We start from the raw sequence: 25,417 nt of genomic DNA, 5'->3' as shown, positions 1-25,417 counted from the left end.
TTTCTGTAAGAACTTTTAAAATTGTGTTTATGCTTTGACCATATTATTATTATTATTTATTTATTATTATTATTATTATTTTACCAGTGGCATTATTGCTACTTTGTAGCAATAATTTGAATTGAAAAGCATTTATCTTCCTGAGTCGGTGATTCTCAGACTGAATCCCATATTCTTAATCATTTGTTCTCTTTTAAAAGAGGTCTGTGGGGTGGCACTCACTGGCACTGTTTGCCAAATATTTTTGGCTCCCTACCTCTGCCCTTACCCCATTATGGGGGCATGATAAGATTGCACTTCTTGGCCATTTGTGATCGGGTGGGGCCACCACCCCAAATGTGCCACGGACTTGTGAGCATTTCATTGCCAAAGCAAGATCCCCTAGAATTCTCTTTTCCCTGATGGTCCAGGCAGCAGCTGCTAAAACAGCCTGGATTATAGCGTGAAGACCCTGCTCCAAGGAGAGGGGCCCCCAGTGAACTTATGGGGCACAGACAACAGCCCTTTGTTATCTCAAGCCACTGAGATTTTGGTAATGTTTGTTACACACACGCCTAGCTTATCCTGAGTGATAAAGACTCTGTAGATTTCTCAAGTTTACCCAAAAAACCTCTGGTCCACACCTCCTCTTGATAGGAATTTATTACGCTAAGTACTAAATTTCTATTTTGAAGTAATTAAACTTAGGCTGTTCAATTTAAATTTGGAAAAATTGCAATTTTTATGATGTTGTTACTTATAATCAATAACTCCTTTTGATAAAATCACACCATTAAAACTCCTAAAAATAAATGAGAACTATCTCTTCTGCATTTTCAATTCATAGGCACTAACCAATTTAACACAGAAATAAACCATGAAAGCATAACACTGAAGCAGAGAGAATTCTGGGTAGAATGACCATCCTGTCGAAGGCTAAGAGCTTATGCAGCCGCCCAGGGAAAGAAAAAGTTAATGAATCAAATTTCAGCCCCAGGTAGATCTCATGAAGGTGTTGGTGGGTCTAAAAATCATCCTCTCTTTTTACGTTTAGGAAGTGTGCTCATACATATCACCTCCTTTTAAGAGGGATGGCGGGCAGGCAATATTGTCACAGAGAGCAAACCTTATTATTTAAAGAAATGAGAAGTATCTGCAGGAACAATCACAACACTTCTGCCTTTGCATTACCGATGTTCAGGCTCTGAAGAGAACATCTGCCTCATGTCAGGGATGAACAGAAGCAGAAAGTGTACGATACAGGAGGATAAGTCTTTGGGGCATTTACTAACAAACACATATTTATCTTTCAAAGCCAAGAATAGGAAGATGACTGGTAGCCATATATGAATCTGGGGTCTAAATGCTGTCGTTTGTTACCCATTTCTTCCTCCACACGGAGCTTCGCAGGAGGACTAGTTTCACTGGTCACCTGCAAACTGCTCGTGTCCTAGCTCAGGTCTGCAGCACAGAAGCACATGTTTGAATTACAAATTCTGGGGTCCTTAAAAATAGTAGACAGCTTGCAGGCTGTAAACTGACTCAGACTTTGAAACAGGAACTTGATAGATGATGGATCTGCTTATTAGCTGGAGCTCAAGAAACAAAACAAACAAAACAAAAAAACCTGGCTCGGCAATGACACAAATCAGGGTGGATGCCTGCTTCGCAGTCAGAATGGTGGTGGGCTCCCGATGAATCCAGGCATGACTGTGACAGCTAAAGCCGTTAGCTAATAGGGGAATGTCTTTGTGGCCCTTGGATGTAAAAGAATATTTCTTAAACAAAACCTCTAATACAATCAATAGGCAAAAATATACCCTGATTTGCCTCTATCACATAAGTTTAAGGCTTTAAGAATTTTTATTCAATGCAGAAAAAATAGGCAAAATCAAAGCGTAGCTAAAACACTGAGGAGAATGTACTTGCAATGTCTAGAACCAACAAGGGGTGGTTTTCCAAACCTGAAAGGAGATTCTCTAAATTGAAGGAGACAAATACCAGAAAATCCAATATACATGGGCAAGGATATGACAAGGTAATCCACAGAGAAGGAATCCAAACAGCAAAGGAAGATGCATGAAGACATGCTGAATTTCACTAGCAACCAGAGACATGCAACTTAAAACATTCAGGAGGCTGGCCCCATTAGAAGATGGGAAAATACCAAATGTGTATGTGGACAAATGGGACGCGCAGTGGGTATACTCAGAAAGCAATCTGGCATTACCCAGGGCCCTAAGCCCGCATGCATCCCAGGACTCAGCAGTTCCACTTCTGGGTATTAAACTCCATGAGGAGCCTCACAAAGGTTCCAAGGGGACACATATGACAATGATTGGAAACAACCCAGGTGCTTGTCATTAGAAGGATGGAGACATGAAACACAGCGGATGGCATTGATGAAAACCACACAGCACTCACACGTGAGCAAGATGGTAGAAAGGTATTCTGATTGGATCTAATTGGATCAATATGTTTTAAAACATATTGCTGCATGAAAAAGTAAGAAATAAAGCAAGACCTAGAGCAGCACAATTCCGTTTACGTTACCTAAACACACACGTGCAGCAAGCTCTAGTTTTTAAAGAGCACGTAAATATCAAAGGGCACAAATCAAGCCTATTCTGTTGGACACCTGTTGAGAGGGGACATGGGGAGAGAGGAGGAAGGGAAAGTAAAATGAAACACCAGGGGGCCTTGCACAGCCCAGTGATGGTTGCGCCATGCACAAAGAGGCATGATTAAGTCAACTCTGCACTCAAAGAGAAATGACAATAACCAAAACAATCTCCAGCAGAGTCATGTTGAGGCCATGTTGGAATTTCATCCATTTTCAGCGCTTCCACATTTCCCAACTATCCAAATTCCGCCTTCCTTCTGTACCTCAGAAAATCCTTAGTTTCATGTTTATTTGCTTGCATTGGGGAATGCTGAGAAACTTCTCTGATGAAAATCAAGTACAACTGAAGAGTTAAAAGACTAGTGGAAATGCACCTTAATAAATATCACAATCCTTGGTGTGTTCTGGAATTTCCAAGTGGCTCCCTTTTCTTGATTTGCAAAATATTTTTGCATACAATTACTTATTGATCATTGGTATGTCCTTTATTGTTCAGGAGAGAACCATCTTTAGAGAGGGATGAGATGTTTCTATGCACGAGCCATGAGCAGGTGGCACACGCCATCCCTGGAATTCTGCTTCTGGAAGTTTTCGATAGTGAAGCATGCTCGGTCTTGTGGCTTGACTCTGGATCATGGTAAGGTGCATTAGTGTTAGACCGTGTTCACTATCCACCCTATTTTTGAACTATGAATTGTTTTATTATATCCAAACAAATATGTAGGTTAGTTTATATCATTAACATATGTACTGATTGGGATCCAATTAGAATACCTTCTTACTTATAAACAAATGCAATCAAAACAAAAACACACTGAAATGGTTTCCAAACACTGCACATGAGATCTAAGCTGTTTTTCAACTTTACATGGTAAGAACTTAGATTTAGTTCTTTCCTATATGATGAAAGTGAGTATAGTTGAACAGATAGGGAACTAGTAGAGGAAACTGAAAACAGCACAAAAAAAGAAAAAAGAAAAAGAAAAGCAACCACGAAGAACTGGAAAAAATACAAAACATCCTCGGTGCAAGTCAAGAGACATTTTTGAAAGTGAATGTTATACAGAGGTTGTTTAAAGGCAGGTGTTTTGAACACAGCACTAAGTAACTGGATGTAGCACCCAGTAACTAATGGATGTACAAATGAAAATGAGCCCCTGCTACACCAGGTGAGTCAGTGCCCTTTTGTTCCTGGGCCAGCTTCATGTCAATTAACCTTAAATGATTCCTCTAAACATATGACCACCAAATACAATATGCTATGACTCACTTCATAATGTGAAAAATATTTTCACTGAAATGATCAATGACTTGTTGAACTTAAGAAGCTGGTTATTTCTCTTGGGGCGCCTGGGTGGCACAGCGGTTAAGCGTCTGCCTTCGGCTCAGGGCGGGATCCCGGCGTTATGGGATCGAGCCCCACGTCAGGCTCCTCCGCTATGAGCCTGCTTCTTCCTCTCCCACTCCCCCTGCTTGTGTTCCCTCTCTCGCTGGCTGTCTCTATCTCTGTCGAATAAATAAATAAAATCTTTAAAAAAAAAAAAAGAAGCTGGTTATTTTTAGGCAACAAAGCCTACCACATAGTTTACAGGACTTGGGAAGAAATGACATGGCAGAAAAATGCTACATGAAGTAGACCCTGCCTCAAAAGTCTTCCCCTGCTAATTGTAGAGCAGCCCGTATAAATACAGCACATAAACCATCATTAATGGCAGAGCGAACACTTCGATTATCTTTAGTAAAATTTGTCTAAGATCTCAAAGACAACTACTGAAGCCTGGAGACTGCACAAAATGATCAAAATACGAGGGCAAGTACTTCAACCCTCTTGCACTCGGTGCCATAAAAATAATCATGTTGAGCATTCATTCAATAAGCCTTCCTTAGTCTTCCCCAAGATCTAAACTCTTAGTGGTGTGTTGGTTAAGAAATGAAAGCAGAAAAGAAAACAAGGATTCGCTTTTGAGAGGTGATAAGGCAATTGTACACCCAGTTACTCAATTCTTCCTACTTAACATGTAGGACTTGTCCATAAGGTCAGTGAAAGAGCAGAATATAATGAACTTGAGTTCACTTTATTGACTCAAAACAATGAATGATGGGGCGCCTGGGTGGCGCAGTCGGTTAAGCATCCGACTCGGTTCCCACTCAGGTCATGACCTCAGGGTTGTGGGATTGAGCCCTGCAACAGGCTCTGTGCTCAGCACAGAGTCTACTTGGGATTCTCTCTTTCCCTCTCCCTCTGCCCCTACCCCGGCTCTTGCCCACTCTCTCTCTGTCACCCTAAAATAAATAAATAAAAATTTTAAAAATGAATGAATCTTGGAAGTTGTCAAGAATTCTGTTTGTGAAGAGGTCCTTTGGCTTTTCCTGAGAACATCATAGAACTTAAACTGTGAGAGTTTAGGCAATAGTTGTTCAACAGATGGAGACTAATCCTACATGTGCTGACAGATCAGTGACTCCTATCCTTCTTGAGTATGAGGACTTCTGGGTAATGCCAGAGAATATAACAGTTGCCCGCATGATAGAAATTGTGCTTTTAATTTCTGTTCATTGAAACTACATCATGACATAAATTTACTATGAACTTAGTAACATCTTTCAACTCGTTAGTTATTATAAATAACAATCACATCTACAGACAAGGCTTGGTTGCAAATGGTTTGAGGACTTTTGCAATAACCCCATGGTCCCCAAGGATCTGTGACCCATTGGGACAGACTGCCATACGATTATCCCATCAACTGTGGGGCCGAAGTTACAGCTGCTGGGTGACAGGAGTGTGTTAGAAACCCTGCTCATCAACGTTTTCTATCTGGTTGCCCTCTATGCCCATTACTAGGGAAGGTGACAAAGTTTTGCTTTTAACAGGAAAGTTTCCTCTAGTAGAAAACGTGTCCTGGGTTCTGGCCATTTTCCCCAACATTCCCCATGTTCCTCTCCTGGGAAGGACATGAAGACTTCTCCACTCTCTTAGTCCTCCTCTATCCAGCCACCTTAAGAGGGGTGCATTCACCAAGTGGAGAAGGAAGCCTTCTTCTCAATCTGATCCCCTTTCAAGAGCACCAAATTCAAAGAAAAAGGGAAAACAGCACAGGTCCATATTATTTGTTACAAAACAAGAAACTTAGCCATCTCTGGAGTGTGTGGACCTAGTCCCCTTCTCATGTGCACCCACATAAAGAAGTGTTGCTATGGCAACGCAACCAGTGTTCATCACCCAGCCATCTGGGTGCCCTCTCAGGGAAGGGAGGATTTATCCCACGAAAAATCTAGCACTGATATCTTTGTTACCGTCTTCCTGGGTGGGACCTCGAGGGACAGAAACAAACAGACTTTAGTGTGCTCTCTCCTTTACTAGTCAGCGAATTTCCTGCCGTGTTTATCTGTAGCAAAGGAGCACATCTGTATACACCAGCAAGCAACGTGACCCTGTAGAATTTAAATGATTTCACCTGCTCCCCAGGCTGCATCTCTTTTCTTAGGATTATTTCATAAACAAGGGCAATTTTCCTGGTGGGACGAAGATCGAGCAAGCAGTTTTGTCATGGTAACTGCAGCTCTGGATTAGGAATAACGCCTGGGAATTCCTGCCAGGGAGCTGGATACTCAGGGTTCTGGACACTGTACCCATCATCGCCTCCACAGCAGGGTCCGCTTTCACAAAGAGCTAGTATTTTCTCATTTATTCACAGCAGGGAAGCACAGCAATTTGGATTGCAGAAACTGATTTTGCCAAAAACACAAGAATGAGCCAAATGGCACGGGAACAAAACACTTGGAAAAGCTGACCATCTTTCTCTCTCACACAGATAGAGCATGAACATTTCAAAGACAGTATTAGAGGGCCATTCCCTTGGCAAATGCTCGAGGAAGAAAAAGAAAACGCAAACCCACTCCCCTATTCTATGAAAGAGAGATCCAGAATAAAAGTAATTGAATTAGGCTCTGTCACAATGCCCACAAAAGAGAGCTACCAATATTAACAGAACAGAATAAGCCTGTGTGGCTTATTCATCTAGTTCTATATTTTAATTAGTTTTGTTTGTGATGCCACCAGGGCTTGGGCTGGACAGAAGGAGGCAAATCCTCTGCATCCCACAGGGTGCTGGGGCGGGGAGGGGAGGACTGTTACTCTGAAAGCAAGGATCAGCCTTTTGAGAAGGAAAAAGGGAGAAGTCAATGATTCCCAGGTTATATAACTAATGAATGATTGTTGAAATGACTCCGAATGTTCCTAGGTAAAGCTTGGAGCTCTCTCCCAGCATTATCATCCATAGAGCCTTGCCTGGAAGCTCTGCTGGAATCTCAGCAGTAGGGAGAGCAGGTCAAGTGTGAATGGAAGGGGCCGTGACTCTGCACCTGGCCTCCAGGTGGGGAGGCCAGTGCTGGGAAGAGCAATCGTGGGTTGTCCATGGGCCGACACTGCTGTCTGTAGGCTGGGACACATCTGGAGAAGGGGTTCCTAGGAGCAGCAGTCTCTAGAAAGAGCAGGTACCAGTCATCACGAGAATGCATCATCTAGCTTTCAGACAGTGGATGAGTGAAGGGAGAAGCAGTAGGATCTTATTTTCAGGAGAAAGAAGGGCAGAAAAAAATCTGCCAGGGCCCCAGTCAAACACACTAGGGCTCAAGACGAGATTAAGAACTAGAATAGAAGCTGGGGACTGAGCAAGTTGAATAAATCAAATATGTGCATGTTTTGTGTGTTTATCAGATGTCAATAAAGTGGTCTTTTTGTTTTTTAAGGAATATCATTTCATGTTGGAACTTCAAATACAGACTGTAAAGGTTAAAAAAAAAAAACAGAAAGAGAAGAAACTAGCGATTGAAGAAGGGGCTAGGAAGAGAGAGGCCCCAGGGCGCGGCAGCCTGCGTCAGACTTTGGGACCAGTCCAGCAAGGAAACGGAGCCCATCCTCTAGTGTGACCAGGAATCCCTCACAGGTGTCAGGGTCCACGGACAGGCAGGTGAATGTGGAGCTCGCAAATGTAAACCTTTGCGTCTTCCTCTGAGCACTGCCAGGAGGGTGAGGACTGACCAGCTTGTCCCAGTTTGCCTGAGACTTTCTCAGATTCAGCTCTGAAACTCCCACATCCCAAGAATCCCCCCAGTTCTGGGCAAATGGGGACAGCTGGTCACCCTGTGAGTTATCACCTGAGTCCAGGGTCCTGGATTCTGTAGATCCCATTATGTGTGAGTGACAGGTCATCAGACACCAGGACTGACAGGCGGGATTGAACACACGGAGTGTGTGTCACAGGAACTTGGCGTGCTTTCCTCTCACACTTCTGATGGACGTTTTTCAAGCTTTAACTTGTATTTAAATGAAGTAGTTAGGATTCTGACAAAGGTATATGGCCCAGTTATTTTAAGAGGGTCTCTGGAAGGTGGGTGTGAGGTACTGGGAGGGGAGGAAGGCCCTGTCTCTGCAGGGTTCCTCACTCGAGATGCTGCTTTTTGCGGAGGCATCCTGAAAATCTGCCTCAGCCACTGCAAGGCTGTGATCTCATTCCACAAGAGATAGGGCACTTGGATTCCTCGTTCAATTAAAGCCACATGATGCTCTGGGACATCTTCCCCTCAGTATTTGTATGGGTTAAATGAGAGTCCACTGACCTGGAAGATTTTCCTTTAGTGGAAGGAACTTAGTATTTAATCACCAGCTTGGGAAAAGAGCTCACTCTGGATTCGAAAGCCCATCAGTACTGGTTTCATGGCTTTTTAATTGTGGCATTATTTCCCTTTTCATGCAATATTTTTCTTCGAGCAACACTTTCCCCTTTTCATGCAATATTGTATCACTTTTTATAAGTTAAAGATGTGGGAACTAAATAAAGAATCCATTTAAATACAGGCCACTTGTAGAACTCAGACTATTTGTGAAAATGTATTTAGGTAAATTATCATTAACTCTCAGCTCCAAAGGCCCCCTTTAGCTATATGAAGTGTCCTGTCATTTTTTAGAAGATTTTATTTATTTATGAGAGAGAGAGACAGAGAGAGAGAGAGAGCACACTCATGACTGGGGGGAGGGGCAGAGGGAGAGGGAGAGAGAGAATCCCAAGCAGAATCGGTGCTGAGTGAGGAGACTGACATGGGGCTCGATCTCACAACCCTGAGCCAAAATCAAGAGTTGGGCACTTAACCAACTGAGCCACCCAGGTGCCCCATGTCCTGTCATTTTTTATGCACTCAAGAATATTCTAAATGAAAGTTAATGTGGTAGCATGCATAAAACAGTAAACATTTTCATATGTCATTTTTGAGGATGATGGCTTTGCTGATAAGAGCGGCACCATTTATTCTGGGTGATGTCAAAGAACGAAGATTTAATCCTATTAAGGGAAAGCACTGTATGAATTTCTAGTGACTTTCTGTCCAATATCCTTCACTAGTTTCTAGACTCACACCTTCCCAGCTCTTGTCACGGGAACTGGGACTGGAGCTCCCCTTGGGCATTGCCTGGGCCTGAGTTACTTTTTCTGGATCTTTTGAAATGAATTCAGTGAAGACAGTGTTTCATCCTAAGCCTGAGATGGTAACTAACCACAGCACTAACAAAGACAGCACAATAACTGGACTGAAAACCACACCCCAGATGGGCTTCATGACAGCCAGAATCATGACGTGGTTCCTTCTTTGGAAGAACAAAAATTATGTTTACAAAACCCCCCCCTTGAAAGGGAATGTCATAAACAGACATTCCCGAAGTTGGAAAGTCCCTCTCTGTAGACATATTGGTGTCTGCATGACAGTTCGTTACAATATAATAAAGATGGCAGCTATTAAGAATTGGACGTCTCTCTGGTAAGTGAGGTAATCTAAAACTTAGCTTAACATTACCTAATGAGGTTTTCATCTTTTTCTATTTTCTATTTCTTATATATTTGTCTAAACGTGGGATCATCGATGATGACCCTTTGAGATCAGAAAGCTCAAGTGTCAGTTCTTGCTGTTATCTAAACATGCCATAGGGAAACTGCCCACGACAAGCGTGTTTATGCATCACTGGGTACCAATGTAACACCCGGTACTTGTATTTGAATAAGTTGTAGATTAGCTACAAACAATGAACTGTATAAAGTATATCATCGAAATAGAGAAAGGATGGTCAAGGCTTATAGGGTTGTTGGGCCGATAGAGAAGAACAGTATCACTAACAAACAGGGACATAATCAGTTCTATGCTCTTAGAGGCTCTTTGTTAACTAGAGTTCCAACATACTCTTTTCCATGAACGTATCTCACACAAAGACAAGAAGTGGAGGAGTAGGGGGCTTTAGGATAAGGGCTTTTAAAATCCTTTGGGAAAAAAAATGAAAGCAAAACCACAGCCGGAGTTACTACCAAAGTATTTGTATAACCTGGGTCAGTAAGTGACAAAAGCTATTTCACCAGTATATTGGTTAAATAATGCTGCATAACAACCATCAATCTTAGTGACATAAAGTAATAAGCACTCATTTAGCTCATATGTTTGTGGGTTGGCAGAGAGACTGCTGATCTAGGTTTGGGGAAGGATTGCTAAACAAGCTCTACTCCAAATGCCTCTCAGCCTCCTCTGGGGCCAGGAGACAAGCCTGGGAATATTCTTCTCATGGTGATGGCCGAAGCGCAGAGAGCAAGCCCAAGCACACAAGCACATTTCACGGTTCTACCGCATCACGTCTGGTGGTAACCTACCTTCAGCCAAAGCAACTCCCATGGTCAAGCTCAAAGCCAAAGGGCAGGACATACATTCCACCTACCATGGGACCAAAGCAAGTTACACTGGCATGCCCAGTATCAGTGGAACCCAAAAGTATTTTCATCCAATGGACATGAGGGGGAGGACATGAATATTTCAAGCAATAATCGAAACCACCACATTCCTCTGTTACATCAACAACAAAAATGTGTTGAATCACTGAACCCTACCCTGGCAATCGAAACAATGCCGCTATGATCAGCTACATTAGTTAGCTTTGGCTAAAAGCAAACACCCTCAGATCGCTGCGGCACACTGAGACACATTTAGCAGACTGTAGTTTACTGAGAAAAGTTATTTCTTGGCCACATTCCATGCGGTGGCTATAGGTCAGCCTCAGCAGCTCTGTTCCAAGTTGTGGCTCTTCTCTTTCTGAGACCCACGCTGAAGGAACAACACCAATTTAGGATATGCTATTCTTGTGGCAGATGGAAAGGGCAAGAGAGCTGTCAGAAACACATGATGCTTTTACAGCTTCTGCTCTGAACTGGTACCTCGGGCCATCAAGTCAGATGGCCGAGCCTGACTCAGTGGGGAGACCTATCTGCCCGCAGAGAGACACTGCTGCGAGTGGGAATGTGGGATCCTCTTACAGAGAGGGGTGAAGAGCTGGGAACAAGAATGCGTCTATCACAGACAGTACCACTTTGTGATGAGAGAAGGTCACCGCGCAACAATCCCAGCTCCCCACTACTTTCGCATAGACCTAGGCTACTATGATCAAAAGCCTGAGCGCTCTAAAACACTTGCCCGCTGTCTCATCTATTTTCACAAACACACATTCAGTTTTTAGGGGAATGGCCGTCTCTTCAGACCCGCATCGCCATTCAGTGCATTGTTCGGTCATACACACAGTGCTGGTCCATGTCTACTGGCTGAGCGTGGAAAGTTGGATTGATTGGTAACTTACCAGGTGTAAGGCAAGAACCAGCGCACCACAGGTAACAGGTAGGAAGTAATGTCAAACTGATACCAAGGAGAAATTTAACTGCAACATGTAAGAACTTGACCTTAAGAACAAAACTGCGGGGACGGCCAGGACAGGGACCAGAGCGATCACTGACACACTCCCCAGGTCAGAGGATGCCTGTGGCTGCTCTGGAGACATCAGGACACACTGCTGCGCTACAGTTGTGCCTGGGCTGTAAGGACTTTTTTCAAGTGTGACTTAAACATTGCAAAGGTGCCCATGTACGTGTCTAAGTTAAGTGTCCTGCATTGGGTCATTGCCTAGTGTTTGACACTCAGCCCATCCTTTGATTCTCTCCAGTATCTATATACTTTGATTCTTTCCATTTTCTACTTTTCTTCAACTTCTTCTAAGTTCCACCCACTTGCATCATTTGCATTTGTTTTACATTTTTGGACTTTTCTTATCAGTAAATAATAGTTACACTGTTGGCATATTCAGAGAGCCTGATGTTCTCACCACCTGTGTTTCTAGCTTCTAGCTGTGGCTTCAATGAAGTTAGAAGCTAGCTGGGAATTTTGGCAAATGGAAGCCTAGGGACCAGTGAGACAGACAGCCAGAATTTATCCGCCGATGAAATGAGTAACATCCATATGAAATATAACTGAGATTATTTACTGGACAGCCAACCCTCAGAATAATCCACCTGGTTGAACATCACAATGAAATCCATCATACCGATTTCTTCCCATATCTTCCTTCCATTCACAAAGCCCAGGGGACTGGTGTAGCCCTGGTTTGTGGTGAATTTAGGTTCTCTTCTGTAATACAGAGCATCATGTTAAGCTAGGTCTTTCCATCCCCCCTAAAACAGACCAGGATCTCTGGTGCCAGGGATGGAACAGACTGGGGTTGGGAGGAGGCTAAGGAAGACAGCATCACTGCCAGGTCTCCCACATGCATCAAGCAGATCCTTTCCAAGTCATTCTAGCTTCACTGCAACCTGTGATGTGCACCTTTAGGATGAAGTGGGATTTGGACCGGTCTTGGAGGATGCGGTAACTTCCATGATAATAACTTCTTCTAAAAGGCGGGATTTACTGAAAAGAGGTTTTATGAAAAGTGAAGGCAGAGTGCTGGGCAATCAGCCTTGGGCATGTGGGTCCTTGAGGTTATATCCAGAGAGCAGGGATACCAGCTAAGGCAGCAAAAGGATGCAGAAGGTTTGAAGTGACTATGTAAACATAAGGTTTCAAGATGACCCCAACAGTGATGTGGTCAATTAGTTAGCTAGTTGAGTCACCAAAATATGAGTAATTGATAGTGGTACATAGAAGCCATAATAGGATTGATTTTGGTGTTGCGTCTCATGTAAAATTCCTGCACTATTGGTAAGTACTTCTGAATACTGTAAAGAGGAAGTTTGCACATTATTATTCTTTGTGGGAACACTGGGATCTCTGAAACAGAAAATTATGGTTTGGCCTATAATTTGACTGAATTCTGCTATCAGCAAGGAGTTTTAAACTGAAATGTTAATTTCTTCTCTTTTCAAAGACAATGCTTTGCTTTTCTGCTTAGGTTACACACTTTTAAAAGGTTGAAGATGGATAGGTTCAGTTTGAAGACATTTGTTTCAAAACTCAAAGCACCCTTTGAGAAGTGGGTGATTCCAAGGGTGAGACCCTACAAGATGAGCCTGGACAATCTCATCGTGCTAAAGAGCAAAGAAGCATTCTGGAACGTCTAGGGGTGTGGCAGACAGACCCCAGAATAATCAAAGATGAGCCCTGTTGGTCCAAAGATGGGGCAATTTGAGCACCAATAAGGATAATAACAAAATCTGTGAAGGACTGAAATATAGGCAGTAGGTATAAGTCCAGGCATTCCTAAAGAGGCTTCAAAAACCCCCACTGCACACAATCATTGATTGCTTTTGGAGAATGCAGGGAACCAACTCGTTATTTTGAAAAGAAAGAAAGAATTACACATGTATCCTGCCTTTCCTATAAGAACTGTATCTCAGTGTCACCAAACAATTGATGGAAGCAGTTAGTCTTTACGTAAATATTCTAGTAACAATGAAGGCATAATGATAAAATGGAAATATTATCAATACTGTCATTTGCAACCTTTGATGAAATAACAAATGCAGGCAACGATGACCAATGGCTAGCACCACAAAAGAGAAGACAGGCAGACTCGAGGTGTCTCTTAATGGAAATGTACTAAGCCAGTTATGAAGGAGGATTGCTAAAAGTATCAAACCTAAACCTGATTTAGCTCTAGACCTACCTACTGATTGATAGGGAATGCAAGAGACAGAGGGTCATGTTAAAGGATCCTAAGGATGTAATCAACCAAATTTAGACTGCAGAAAAGTCTACTTAAAAAGCCCGAAAGAAACCCTAGCGTTCTTTAACCCTAAGGTTACAACGAAAAGAAAAGAACAGGAACCTACAGACTAAAGACCAAAGAGGCTCATCAAACGATCGCAGTATGGACTCATCATGGACAGTGGTGGCTCGGGTGCTAAAGTCCTGAGAGAAACTCATGTCTGACTTCAAACCTGGCTTTCAAATGGGGATCATCTAACTGCTTAAAACCAGAGTTAACGTGTCTTGGAAGCCACGGGATCCACCGTTCATGATCTTTCACAAGCACAACCATGTCGAACCTTGAACTACTTCCCTGTAAAAATGTTTCTAGAGCTCTCATGCATTAGAAGGGCACCCGTGGGTCTACGGGAGCAGCGCTGAACTAGACACCAGGGGATGTGTAAGAGCAGCTGCTTCTGGGAATCATCCCGCGGCCTCTCAGCAGTACTCACGATAACACAGCACATGCCTAGATAAGTGGCATTTGCCTTCCTAAGTTGTCAGCACACACTGTCTTTTCTCTATTTTTAAAAACCTTGATGTCAATCTGACATATGCTTAACTCTGGGACTACACATGCAACGTCTTTGGGATACTGCTGAACGAAGAGCAAAAATATTTATTTGACTATTAAAACTGAGTGCAGATTATCATACATTTGATCCAGTGGTGAAGACCAAGGTTAATGTGATTTGAGCAAGGGGAGAGGGCAATGGGATATTTTTTCCCTAAAATGAATCCACAGCCCAAATGTGCTCAAAGAACAAGGATCGACTCATCTTCATGGTTAAAACAGTTCATATTTTATCTTTACTGCATTGTATGTGGTCTGTAAAGCCCAAGGTACGTCATTATAAACCAATGTTGACTGGTCAATTGAAGCCTCTGTAAACACAGAGGCTACTGCTTGCCACTGAATGTAAGAGGGAAGGAAAAAGGTAGAAATCCAAATATCTCTGGCCAAGTTGTGGGAGGTTGGGGACATGACAAGAAAACTAACAAAGCTTGTTTTTTTCCCCAAAATGTTCTATCAAAACCCACTGAGTGCTACAAAAACAAAACAAAACAAAACAAAAACAAAAAAAACAAAAAAATGATGTTAGCAACCTAATATTCGTCAAGGTTTTTATCAAAGATTCATATCTTCCAAAAATTATTCTTATATTTGTTTTAGAATAATCCCTCTGTTACTTCGTCTTCACAGTAAAGCATTGCCATATATTTTTATATATTATTCTCTAATTATTCAGGTGTTATCTCAGATATATCTGTATGTCTTCAAAGGCATAGCAAATATTCCAAAGAGCAAAGAATGAACTTGAGTCCCTACCATTTCTCTTAATGTAGTGATACAGAAGGACCCAAAAAGCCTTTGCTGGAAAAAAGGAGGAGGAGGAGGAGGAGGAGGAGGAGGAGGAGGGGAAGGAGGAGGAGGAGGAGGGGAAGGAGAAGGAGAAGGAGAAGGAGAAGGAGAAGGAGAAGAAGAAGAAGAAGAAGAAAACAATGGAGGGAGAAAACAAGGGAGGGAGGAAAAGTAGGCTTCATTCAGATAGATAGTATTTCCAAGATTACATTTAAAGACAAATCTTTAGACTACCCTGAATGTCAAGAAAAGATTTATAGTTTGTGCAAAGTGGGATGAATGAATGACTTCATAGTACAGGCCTATGGTAAGTTAAGTATAACAATTCGAGCAACATGGTGCAACAATTGAAACATGGGCCAAGGGACCAGTTGACCTTCACTCTGGTGCTATCACAATTCCACAACCATGTCTTCTTTAGTGCACCTTGTGATTTTTCCCAAAGGTTTTTCCCCCCCTTTTTAAAGCCAAACTAAAAATGATTTAGTCAGCTCTTTGATAATATGTACATAAGAGACAAATCAACTCACCCACTCAACAATGCTTGCTACTAGTAACAAGTAAGATTACCTCAGAGTAATTTGGTGAGAGATATTTCCCATTGCACTTGGCAATGCTCCTTAGGATTTTCAATGCTTTATCTCCTTTCTTCCGAGTAATCAGCCAGCGGGGAGACTCAGGAACCACCCTGGCAAGAAGAAGACTTTTTTGAGTTATGTCTAGTAATTTCAAAACTTAAAAGTTAATGACTTGAGTTTCTCTATCAAAACAGATCTTGGGATTAGGTACAAGGTTGGGAGATTCTGAGAGTTTAGAATAGGCTCTCTGCAACATAGATTATTTGAGAAAATTTATAATGGAAGGGAAAAATGCTCACTTGATAACTGGATCATTGGTCATAATAAAAATAATCAATATTGCATTGTTCTTGTAAACCCAGGCTGTCCTAGAACACAGTGTCCTTGATTATACACATGAAGAGAACTGGGATTTAATGAGCATTTAGGAAGGGGTGAAGACCCAATTCATGTAAACTGATTGCCCCATATATTAAAATTAAATTAGAGGAATGATCAAAATATTTTCACTACAGTAAGAGTCAAATGCATATAACCTGTATTTTTCTGATAATTGCTTCTTGCTCTTAACATTTCCTTATTCCTCAGGAGATTCCTAAATAATATTAATTTGCTTAATAGAACACAGAGAAGCAAATCGATTTCATTGCATTTAATTTGCATGTTGAAATATTGGCAGATATGGTTCGTTGCCTTATAGTGTTCACGAAGATATTACAAGATAAAACATAATTAATACTCTATATAGAATTTTCTGTTTGGGTACTTTATTAACTTATTTAATTAACAACTGTTAGACAAAGAATACTCTCCGTAAATTCTCAAATTCTCTAGAAATTCCCAAAGCCAATAGTCACTCCGGAGATGTTAGGAAATCTCCTTAGTTGCTTTCATTTTTGTGGTTGTTTAGAAGTGCAAATTCTATATTTCTGTGGAATAAGAATAAATTCAATAATGACCAAAACCACTTTACCAGTAATAAAGGAGGAAGAGAAAGCTGGGCAGCGTTATGGCTAGCTGGATCCCTTGCCAATTTGGGATAAAGTAGGCAATTCCAGGGAGAATTATGATTCCAAGGGTGAAGAACATTTGGACCACAATTCCCACAATTCTCCTTTGCTTTGAACCTACTATTTCTGTTACTGAAGGAAAACAAACACAGAGGTTAGGGAAGCTCAAGATCAGCTCCAAAATAAACAAACAGAGATGTTACATCTGTCATATCCATTGGCATTGCTAGAATGCTACAGAACTCTTAAAGGTACCAAGTCTTTCGCGGTGGAGCCATGCTTTCTGCTCGCTCTCTTCCCTGCCAGTTACCTGAAAGCACATTCCAGGCTCATCCCACACACCCAGCCCAGCACTCTTCTGGGTATACAAAGAACATATGTGTTCTTAAATGATGACTATTTTATCAACACAGAGCTAGAATAAACTGGCTAGATGTCTATATTTCTAAAGATTTGCATATTATAGTCTCTTTAAGAGATTATTTATGAGCATTAGAATTCTACAAATAATTTTTTCAAGATCACCACATAGTTTCTATCCAATGATAATTCTCTCCACAGTGTTGGACTTTCCATTTATGTGGTAATTCTTTAAAAATCACATGGGGAATTTTACTGCTGGCATCCTTCCCCCTTTCTCCATCTCCTCCAAACTCATCCATTTCTATTTGTTGTTAATTCTATTCCAATCATCCTGGGATATGCTACCTTAGTCGTGCCCTACCATCAGAGCTTTGAAATTTACTTAGACTCAGATCTCCTTAAAAATGCTTCATGTTCCAAAGGTATCCCTTCTGCCCCAGCCAATGACAGGCAACCTCCCAGCACTCTCCCTCCTTCCCCGCCCATAAAAAAATCTTCCAAGGGTCCCCAAAGTGGGCACTGCTTGGGGAGGGATTGTCTAGCAGTAATGGAAGGGACTAGAAGCCTAATGATCTGGAGCAATAATCGAAAGGAGTTTTTGCCTCTCCCTGCTCACAAATCCACCGTGACCCTTAGAGTAGGTAGCTGGTCCTGGACATCACTAGAGACAGAACCAAAGTAGCAGCCAGGACTTTCCCCAGTAAAATGAGCAAAGAGCAACGGGAAGTTTTTCTTTCTTTCATACCCAGAAGGTCAAACTTTCTAGTTATGAAAGAGACAAAGGTTCACAAATGAGCTTCTCGTTTTTAGGTCAGATCTCCTTCATGGTAAAAAGTTCTCCACTTGAACAAAAGCAGTAGAATTTAGAAATCGTATTTGAGAACATAGGAATGTCATCTCAAACCCTATCAGAAATACACAGAAAATGCTTTAAAAATGTTTCAAGAACTGCTAAAAATTCATCTCTGATAAAGCAAAGCAACAATGTGCTAGGAGTATGGCTGTGCTAGGAAGTGGTTCACCCAAGTACTTTGTGATATTCCATATTTGGCAAGGTGGCGTTTTAATTTCTCAAGAGTCAGAATCTCACCCCCACACCTTCCTATTTGCAGGGATCATTACTGTGGCAGCCGCCAAGCCTCCGTATGCGAGCCCCAGGAGGGCTGACTGGCTGGCACCACCCAGCCACCTGCCCCTGGCTGTCACAGAGACACAGAGGCGGAGCAATGTCTTACCAATCACGTAGCAGGTCATCCACGTCCCCTTTCCAAACACACCTTGTAGGAAGCGGAAGACCACAAACACAGGGAAATTTGGTGCAAATGCCACCACAACACCGGTGACGCCAACACCGAAACAGGATATTAGGTAAATGACTAGTCTGCCGTACCTTTTTGAGAAAGAGAGAGGAAGAAGTCACCTTCAACGTTTCCTTCGACACAATGAGAAAGACTATCATTAGAAGTGTGGTTAAAAGAGGTTTAAGTACAGAAATTTTGGTTTTAAGACTGTTGAAAATTCTACATTTTGTTTTATACCAAAACCAGGGCAAATAAGAACATGTGCCTCTGAAATGACATGACAAAAATGTAAAGCACGGATTGTATTCTTTGGGATTGCTTGGACACTTTAGAGCATTTTTGTGAATGGCGTGGAAGGGGGAAAGAAAGATGGTCCCAGGCCTAGGCTTCAGTTTTGGCTCAAGCATCAGCCAGTCATGCAACCTTGGGTCCATGTCTTCAGCAATCCAAGACCCAGATTGTGTTTGTTTGTTTGTGGGTTGTATTTTTCCTCCTCCCTTTCTACTGTGAGGTTGTAGAGGCTCAAAGGAAATGTTAATGTGAAAGCTTCTTACAAACTATGAAGTTCACAACCCATGTGAGCTGTTCTCAAGTTCTGCATTTTATCCTCACCACTTACACAACTATTATTAGAAGTGTAGGCAAAGGGCACACATTATTGTGTGCCATATTCTGGGATTCTGATGTTAAGTGGTTCAGCATAGCTGTGCCAAATTATTGGCTGGTGGAAGCCTGTCACCCACGGCCTTTAAGAGATTTGATTCAGAAACATTTTCCCATAGAAATTCCCACCAAATTCACATATGCAGCATCTTGCTTCGGTCAGCAGAGTGGAGACAGAAGCAGTCTTGGTTTATCTAGGTTTTGAAATTCACTGTCTGTCCTTCCTACACTGTCCTCTCATAGATATGTGGCCTGTTAAATTATTTCTTGTCCTTCCCTTCAGTGACATGAAGGAGAGAAGTTGCTGACAGATGGCTAGCCATGCGGTGAGGCAGACTCATTCATGGGTCTGTCTTCCTCTCCAAAGCATTGAGTCATCTCCGAGGACGGCCACTCAGTCCCCTGCTAGGATGTAGGTAGGAAAAGCCTCCCTCCTTTAGTTGAGTTACTTTTATTTGGAGATATGTTTACCGATTGTGAGAGAGAAACATGTAGAAGCAGCAAAACCTAATGTTTAAATCAGAAATACATGTTGACAAGATATCTTTCCATTGTGAGTCATAGCCAGCTAGGGGAGAAAGTGATGTGTGGGGAGATTAAGAAAAGAAAGATGAATGGGAATGCAAGTTGGTACAGCCACTCTGGAAAACAGTGTGGAGGTCCCTTAAAAAGTTAAAAATTGAGCTACCCTATGACCCAGCCATTGCAATACTGGGTATTTACCCCAAAGATACAGACGTAGTGAAGAGAAGGGCCATATGCACCCCAATGTTCATAGCAGCAATGTCCACAATAGCCAAAGTGTGGAAGGAACCGAGATGCCCTTCAACAGATGACTGGATTAAGAAGTTGTGGTCCATATATACAATGGAGCTATCAGAAAGAAAGAGTTCTCAACATTTGCTGCAACATGGATGGCACCGGAGGAGATAATGCTAAGTGAAATAAGTCAATTATCATATGATTTCTCTCATCTATGGAACATAAGAACTAGGATGATCGGTAGGGGAAGAAAGGGATAAAGAAAGGGGGGTAATCAGAAGGGGGAATGAAGCATGAAGGACTATGGGCTATGAGAAACAAACTGAGGACCTCAGAGGGGAGGGGGTGGGGGAATGGGATAGACTGGTGATGGGTAGTAAGGAGGGCACGTATTGCATGGTGCACTGGGTGTTATACGCAACTAATGAGTCATCGAACTTTACATCGGAAACCAGGGATGTGCTGTATGGTGACTAACATAATATAATAAAAAAACATTAAAAAAAAGAAAGATGAATGGGAAGGGCTATAAGAAGAAACTGTAGAAAAAGACATGGATAAAAGACAGGGAAAGAGCATCAGACACAAGGATTAAGGAGAAAGTCACATGCAGAAGAGGGTAGCAGGGGGCTGCAAGAGAAAACTAAGAGACAGATAAAAGAGCAGAAAAAGAAACCAAAGACTCTGCCCACTTTGAAGTCCTGGTCTGGTCAAATGCAGACCATCTATTGGCTAAAGAATTTGGGGCATTTTATTGTCTCCAATTAGATAATTAATGGTAGTGGGCAGTTCTCCAGAAGGCACCTTTAGCACTGCGCACCTCAGGCATGGTCACAAGGATCCACCCAGGCTGGGCTAGAGTGACCAGAGCAACATTCAGCCAGATGCGTCCAATGGCCAAAGCTTTCCTACCCCTGTCCTAACGGGTATAGAAGGAATAATTAAATTACTGCACATATTTTCATAGTTAGAATTGGGATAAAGGAATAGTCAATCAAAATACAATAACCAACATCAATAATGTTTGAAACAGGAATATTTGAATAGAAAGCATAACTATCTTCAATATACACACTCACCGTATCTGCCATTAACTAGTATATTTATGAATGTTACATAGCAGATAAAATTCTTTTAATGGTCTTCGCAAAAAACTCCTTTTTGCAGAGTTTTTAACTCGTAGAATAAAATACAAGGATTTCTTCAAAAAAATTAAATGAAACATATTTGGAAGGGGCCAACTCTGATTAAATTAATCAGACCCCAACCAGTGAGTTATGGAAGCCCAGGGAATCAACTCCGCAGCGTTCAGCCAGCCAGCCATCTGCCCCACGATGAAGTTACTGCCTTTCTGGTGTGTGTTTCCACTCAGATGCCTGCAGACTCACTGGGAGCAGCCCCATCTATTTGTGCAGTTCAAGGAGTAAGGAGATGGAGTTGAACAAGGAGAGAATTTGTCCAACCAAATAAGCATGAATGGCGCAAGTAGAGAAATTAAGATTTTTTCCAAGTTTAGCAAAAAGTGTTTTCTAGTGGTTAACACTAAACATTTTCATCTCCACACATATGTACCATGTTCTAGTGCTGTCAGTGGCTGTCATATCCGTGCCTACCTGTCTGCTGCATAGCCCAAGGTGAAGGCTCCGGCCAAGAAGCCCAGGTTTAGGACGGCTTGTGTGAGGTCCAGCATCCAAGCATTGACACACACGAGGTCAAACTGGGAAAACAAAGCAAATACATGGGAGACATGTGACCCTGCTTATACGCAAGGCAACTGATATTCCATCCAAATCAGCGATCATTAAACATTTTTGCCCAAACACTCCTTAAAATTTTTAAATGTATCACATGCATATTTTTACACTGATATATAAATGTTTTGTCAGTTTCAATAACTGCCAAAGATGTAATTCACTGTATCCAACAGTCTAAATAACAGAGCCTTGGCCACCTACCATCATGCAGTAAAAACAAGCTGTTCGATAGTCTCAATTTGAAATCAATCTTTTTTTCTCTCTGAATTCTTATTTCCACTCCCACATACCTGCATCCTAATATTACGTGTAGAAAATGTTTTATTGTGTTTTGCGTTAATGTGTACTGCATTAACGATGGGGTAAATAAATATTTCTGCGTGTAAAAAGTATGTATATAAATTGACATTTAATTTAAAAAACTTTTCCCTCTGACAACGTCTCTAAATATTTGCAACCTTTCTCATGGGGTTATAATTACTGTTACTAGACCACAATGGACAAAAACAGAAAATATGATGACTTTTGAAAAAGATTTATTGCATGGGAATAACATTTTGTTGGAAATGCACCTCTGTATCTCTAGAAGAATGCTAAGAAAGCCTGGGGTTTTCCAGCTAGTTTATGTAATGTGCAGAGGAAGATTGTTTATTACCAGAACCAGTTAAGGTTAAACATCAATTCTGTTCCCTTTTTTCATTTTTAAAAATTTATGTGCCAGGAAAACTTGTTTGTATAAGCAAATTAACGAGACTGGAGAGGGTTTTGTTAGAGCAACACCATTCAGTTCTTCTGGCTCCCTTTCAGTCACATGCTGAGACTCACACAGCGATCTATCATCAAAATTAGTTTTGCTTTTCTATTAACCAACAGGCCATTGAGGTTCTCCCACAGTCTTGCTGCAAGGAAGGAAAAGGAAACCACCGCACTTACAAAAAGTTGTTCAATCAAATCATTAGGGTCATTTACTTTCTTTCTTCATTACCTTCTTAACACCCAAACCAATAGTCCAAACTGTCCTGTTATTCGGTCCCCCCCGGATTTTTAAACCTCAGGTCAGTGCATCACAGAGGGATGGGACAGAGGTAGGATTCCTTTAGCAAAGTGGGAGAAGGAATTAGGAAAAAGGATCTGCATCCTCATCGCACACATATTCACAGGAAGATCCATTCTGGACCTACGTGAGCTGAGGCCCTCGACCATGGATTCCCTTCAAAGGACCCCAGCCCTCCACCCTGTAATTGGCTGTGTGTACGTCCAAAGGGCAAGCTCTCACCCCCAGCTTGAAGAGCATTCGTAAATACACATTCATAAGCAAACTGTCACACTTATTTATGGAATCCAACTTCTTGTCTTGGTTCTGCAGCTAATGTTCTGTCACTTAACATAGCTGGAAGAAAACAGGAGCATGAGTAGCTGGCCCGCCTCACAGAATTGTTGGGAAGACTTATGGAGATTAAAAAAGTAAAAAGGATTTACATAGACACATGGCAGTAGGAACTGTGGCGATTTAAAGGAGTTTTATCAACGATTTAGGTACTGCTTTCTCGGGCACAACAATTTTATTTTAAGTAAACCTGCAAACGTTAATTATCTGAAATAATTTCCCATTGGAAATAAATGTGTAGAGAATGTACTTAGAGGACAGCCACATGCAGAAGAATGAAAGTGGACAGCTTTTTTACACCATACACAAGCATAAACTTGAAATGGATTAAGGACCTAAATATGAGACCTGACACCATAAAAATCCTAGAAGAGAGCACAGGCAGTAATTTCTCTGGCATTGGCTGTAGCAACATTTTTCTAGATGTGTCTCCTGAGGCAAGGGAAATAAAAGCAAAAATGAACTATTGGGGCTACATCAAAATAAAAAGCTTCTGCACAGCAAAGGAAACAGTCAACAAAACTAAAAGGTAACCTACTGAATGGCAGAAGATATTTGCAGATGACAAATCCTATAAAGGGTTAGTACCCAAACTATACAAAGAACTTACAAAATTCAAAACCCAAAAACAAATAATCCAATTTAAAAAAATGAGCAGAAGACATGAGGGGCACCTGGGTGGATCAGTCAGTTAAGCATCTGCCTATGGCTCAAGTCATGATCTCAGGGTTGTGGGATCAAGCCCCACATCAGGCTCCATGTTCAGCAGGAAGTCTGCTTCTCTCTCTACCTCTGCCCTTCCCCCTGCTCTCTTTCTCTCTCAAATAATTTTAAAATTTTTTTAAAAATTAAAAAAAATGAGAAGACATGAACAGACATTTCTCTAAAGAAGACATCCAGATGGCCAACAGACACATGAAAAGATGCTCAACATCACTCATCATCAGGGAAACACAAATCAAAACTACAAAGAGATATCACTTCACACCTGTCAGAATGGCTGAAATCAAAAACTCAAGAAACAAGTGTTGGCAAGGATGTGGAAAAAAAGGAACACTCTTGCACTGTTGGTGGGAATGCAAACTGGTGCAGCCACTGTGGAAAAGAGTATGGAGGTTCCTCAAAAAGTTAAAAATAGAACTACCCTATGATCCAGTAATCCACTACTGGGTACCTACCCAAAAAATCCAAAAACACTAATTCAGAAGGATATATGCACCCTTATGTTTAAGGCAGCATTATTTATAATAGCCAAACTATGGAAGCAGCCCAAGTGTCCATCGATAGGTGAATGGATAAAGAACATGTGGTATATATACACAACGGAATATTATTCAGCCATAAAAAAGAATGAAATCTTGCCATTTGCAACAACATGGATGGAGCTAGACAGTATAATGGTAAGCAAAATAAGTTAGTTAGAGAAAGACAAATACCATATGATTTCACTCATATGTGGGATTTAAGAAACAAAACAAAGAGAGAGAGAGAGAGAGAGAGAGAGAGAGAGACAAACCAAGAAACAAACTCTTAACTCTAGAGAACAAACTGGTGGTTTCCAGAGGGGAGGTGGATGGAGGGATGGGTGAAATAGGTGATGGGGATGAAGGAGGGCACTTGCTGTCATGAGCACTGGTGACGTATGGAATTGCTGAATCACTATATCGTACCCTGGCAGTAACATAGCACTGTATGTTAACTCCACTGGAATTAAAATAAAAACTTAATAAAAACAAACAAAAGAATGCAACAAGAATAAAAGTATATCAGATCTTAGAAATCAAACAGGTGATTTAAATGCCAGAGAAAACATTTTGCTTCAGAAAAGTGCAGCCAGTGTCAAGTAGAAATTCCCAAAGATTTTAGAATTTGCCTCCTCCATCTGTGCTTCAGATAACTGGATTAGTTAGGGATGCAGGCAAGCTTTTCATAGATGACATAGCAAGGCCCATCAAGAGCTATCCTTTCAATGAATTTGTTCAGCTGCTTTTGAATTGTATGAATTTAAATATCCCCCCACAGTCTTTGAATCCACAAAATATTCTTAACATAAACTGATTATCTTCTTCACTCTCCCATAAGAGAAACTGTCAGAGGATTTTTCATATTTCACATTAAAATAAATATTTTTCATATTTTAACTGAAAATAAACATCTAAGTGGCTAAAGTTCTGTGATAACATTCTCTAAAGTACTATGATGCCATCTGGGATACATACTGTCAGCTCTCTGTGCTGGAGGTGTGGAAAGTACGTTTCCCAGGATCCTTTGCCAGCAAGGTTCTATTTAGGCTCTGCCAGTGGGGGAGGGGAGAGTAAGTGCAAGATCAGAAAACAGGAAGAAGGTAGTGGTGACTCTGCTTCTGGATATGGCAGCAGTTCCAGCTCTAATCGGGGCAGTGACAACAGTGGCTGGTGGCTGTAGAGGTCAGTCAGTGTTTCTAACCACTCCCCGTCCACATTGAGGCGTAAGGGATACTGGCCCACAGGCTCTGTAATGCCTTGGAGCAGGGCAAGGGCTCTGCAGGTGCTGTCCTTCCTGATCTCTCCCCTCAGTGCTGTTCTAGCCCTTCCCAAACAACTCAAATCCAAATC

General features: G+C 41.6%; 1 protein-coding gene across 1 annotated transcript in view; it reads right to left on the bottom strand.

Annotated features, from left to right (window-relative positions):
• The window catches only part of SLC22A3 (solute carrier family 22 member 3), an 86,529-nt gene that overhangs the window by 23,826 nt on the left and 37,286 nt on the right, over nt 1–25,417 (bottom strand). Inside the window, exons 2-5 of the mRNA XM_040628027.1 lie at nt 21,296–21,399; nt 18,192–18,346; nt 16,557–16,725; nt 15,576–15,693 (exon numbers count right to left, since the gene is read on the bottom strand). Of these exons, the coding sequence (XP_040483961.1) occupies nt 15,576–15,693; nt 16,557–16,725; nt 18,192–18,346; nt 21,296–21,399 (546 nt within the window). The remainder of the gene's footprint in view (nt 1–15,575; nt 15,694–16,556; nt 16,726–18,191; nt 18,347–21,295; nt 21,400–25,417) is intronic.

The sequence above is a fragment of the Ursus maritimus genome, unplaced genomic scaffold (genome assembly GCF_017311325.1).
Source record: "Ursus maritimus isolate PB19 unplaced genomic scaffold, ASM1731132v1 scaffold_13, whole genome shotgun sequence".
Lineage (NCBI taxonomy): Eukaryota > Metazoa > Chordata > Mammalia > Carnivora > Ursidae > Ursus > Ursus maritimus.
Note: the sequence above shows the minus strand (reverse complement) of the source record. Positions and strands in the feature narration are given on the sequence as shown.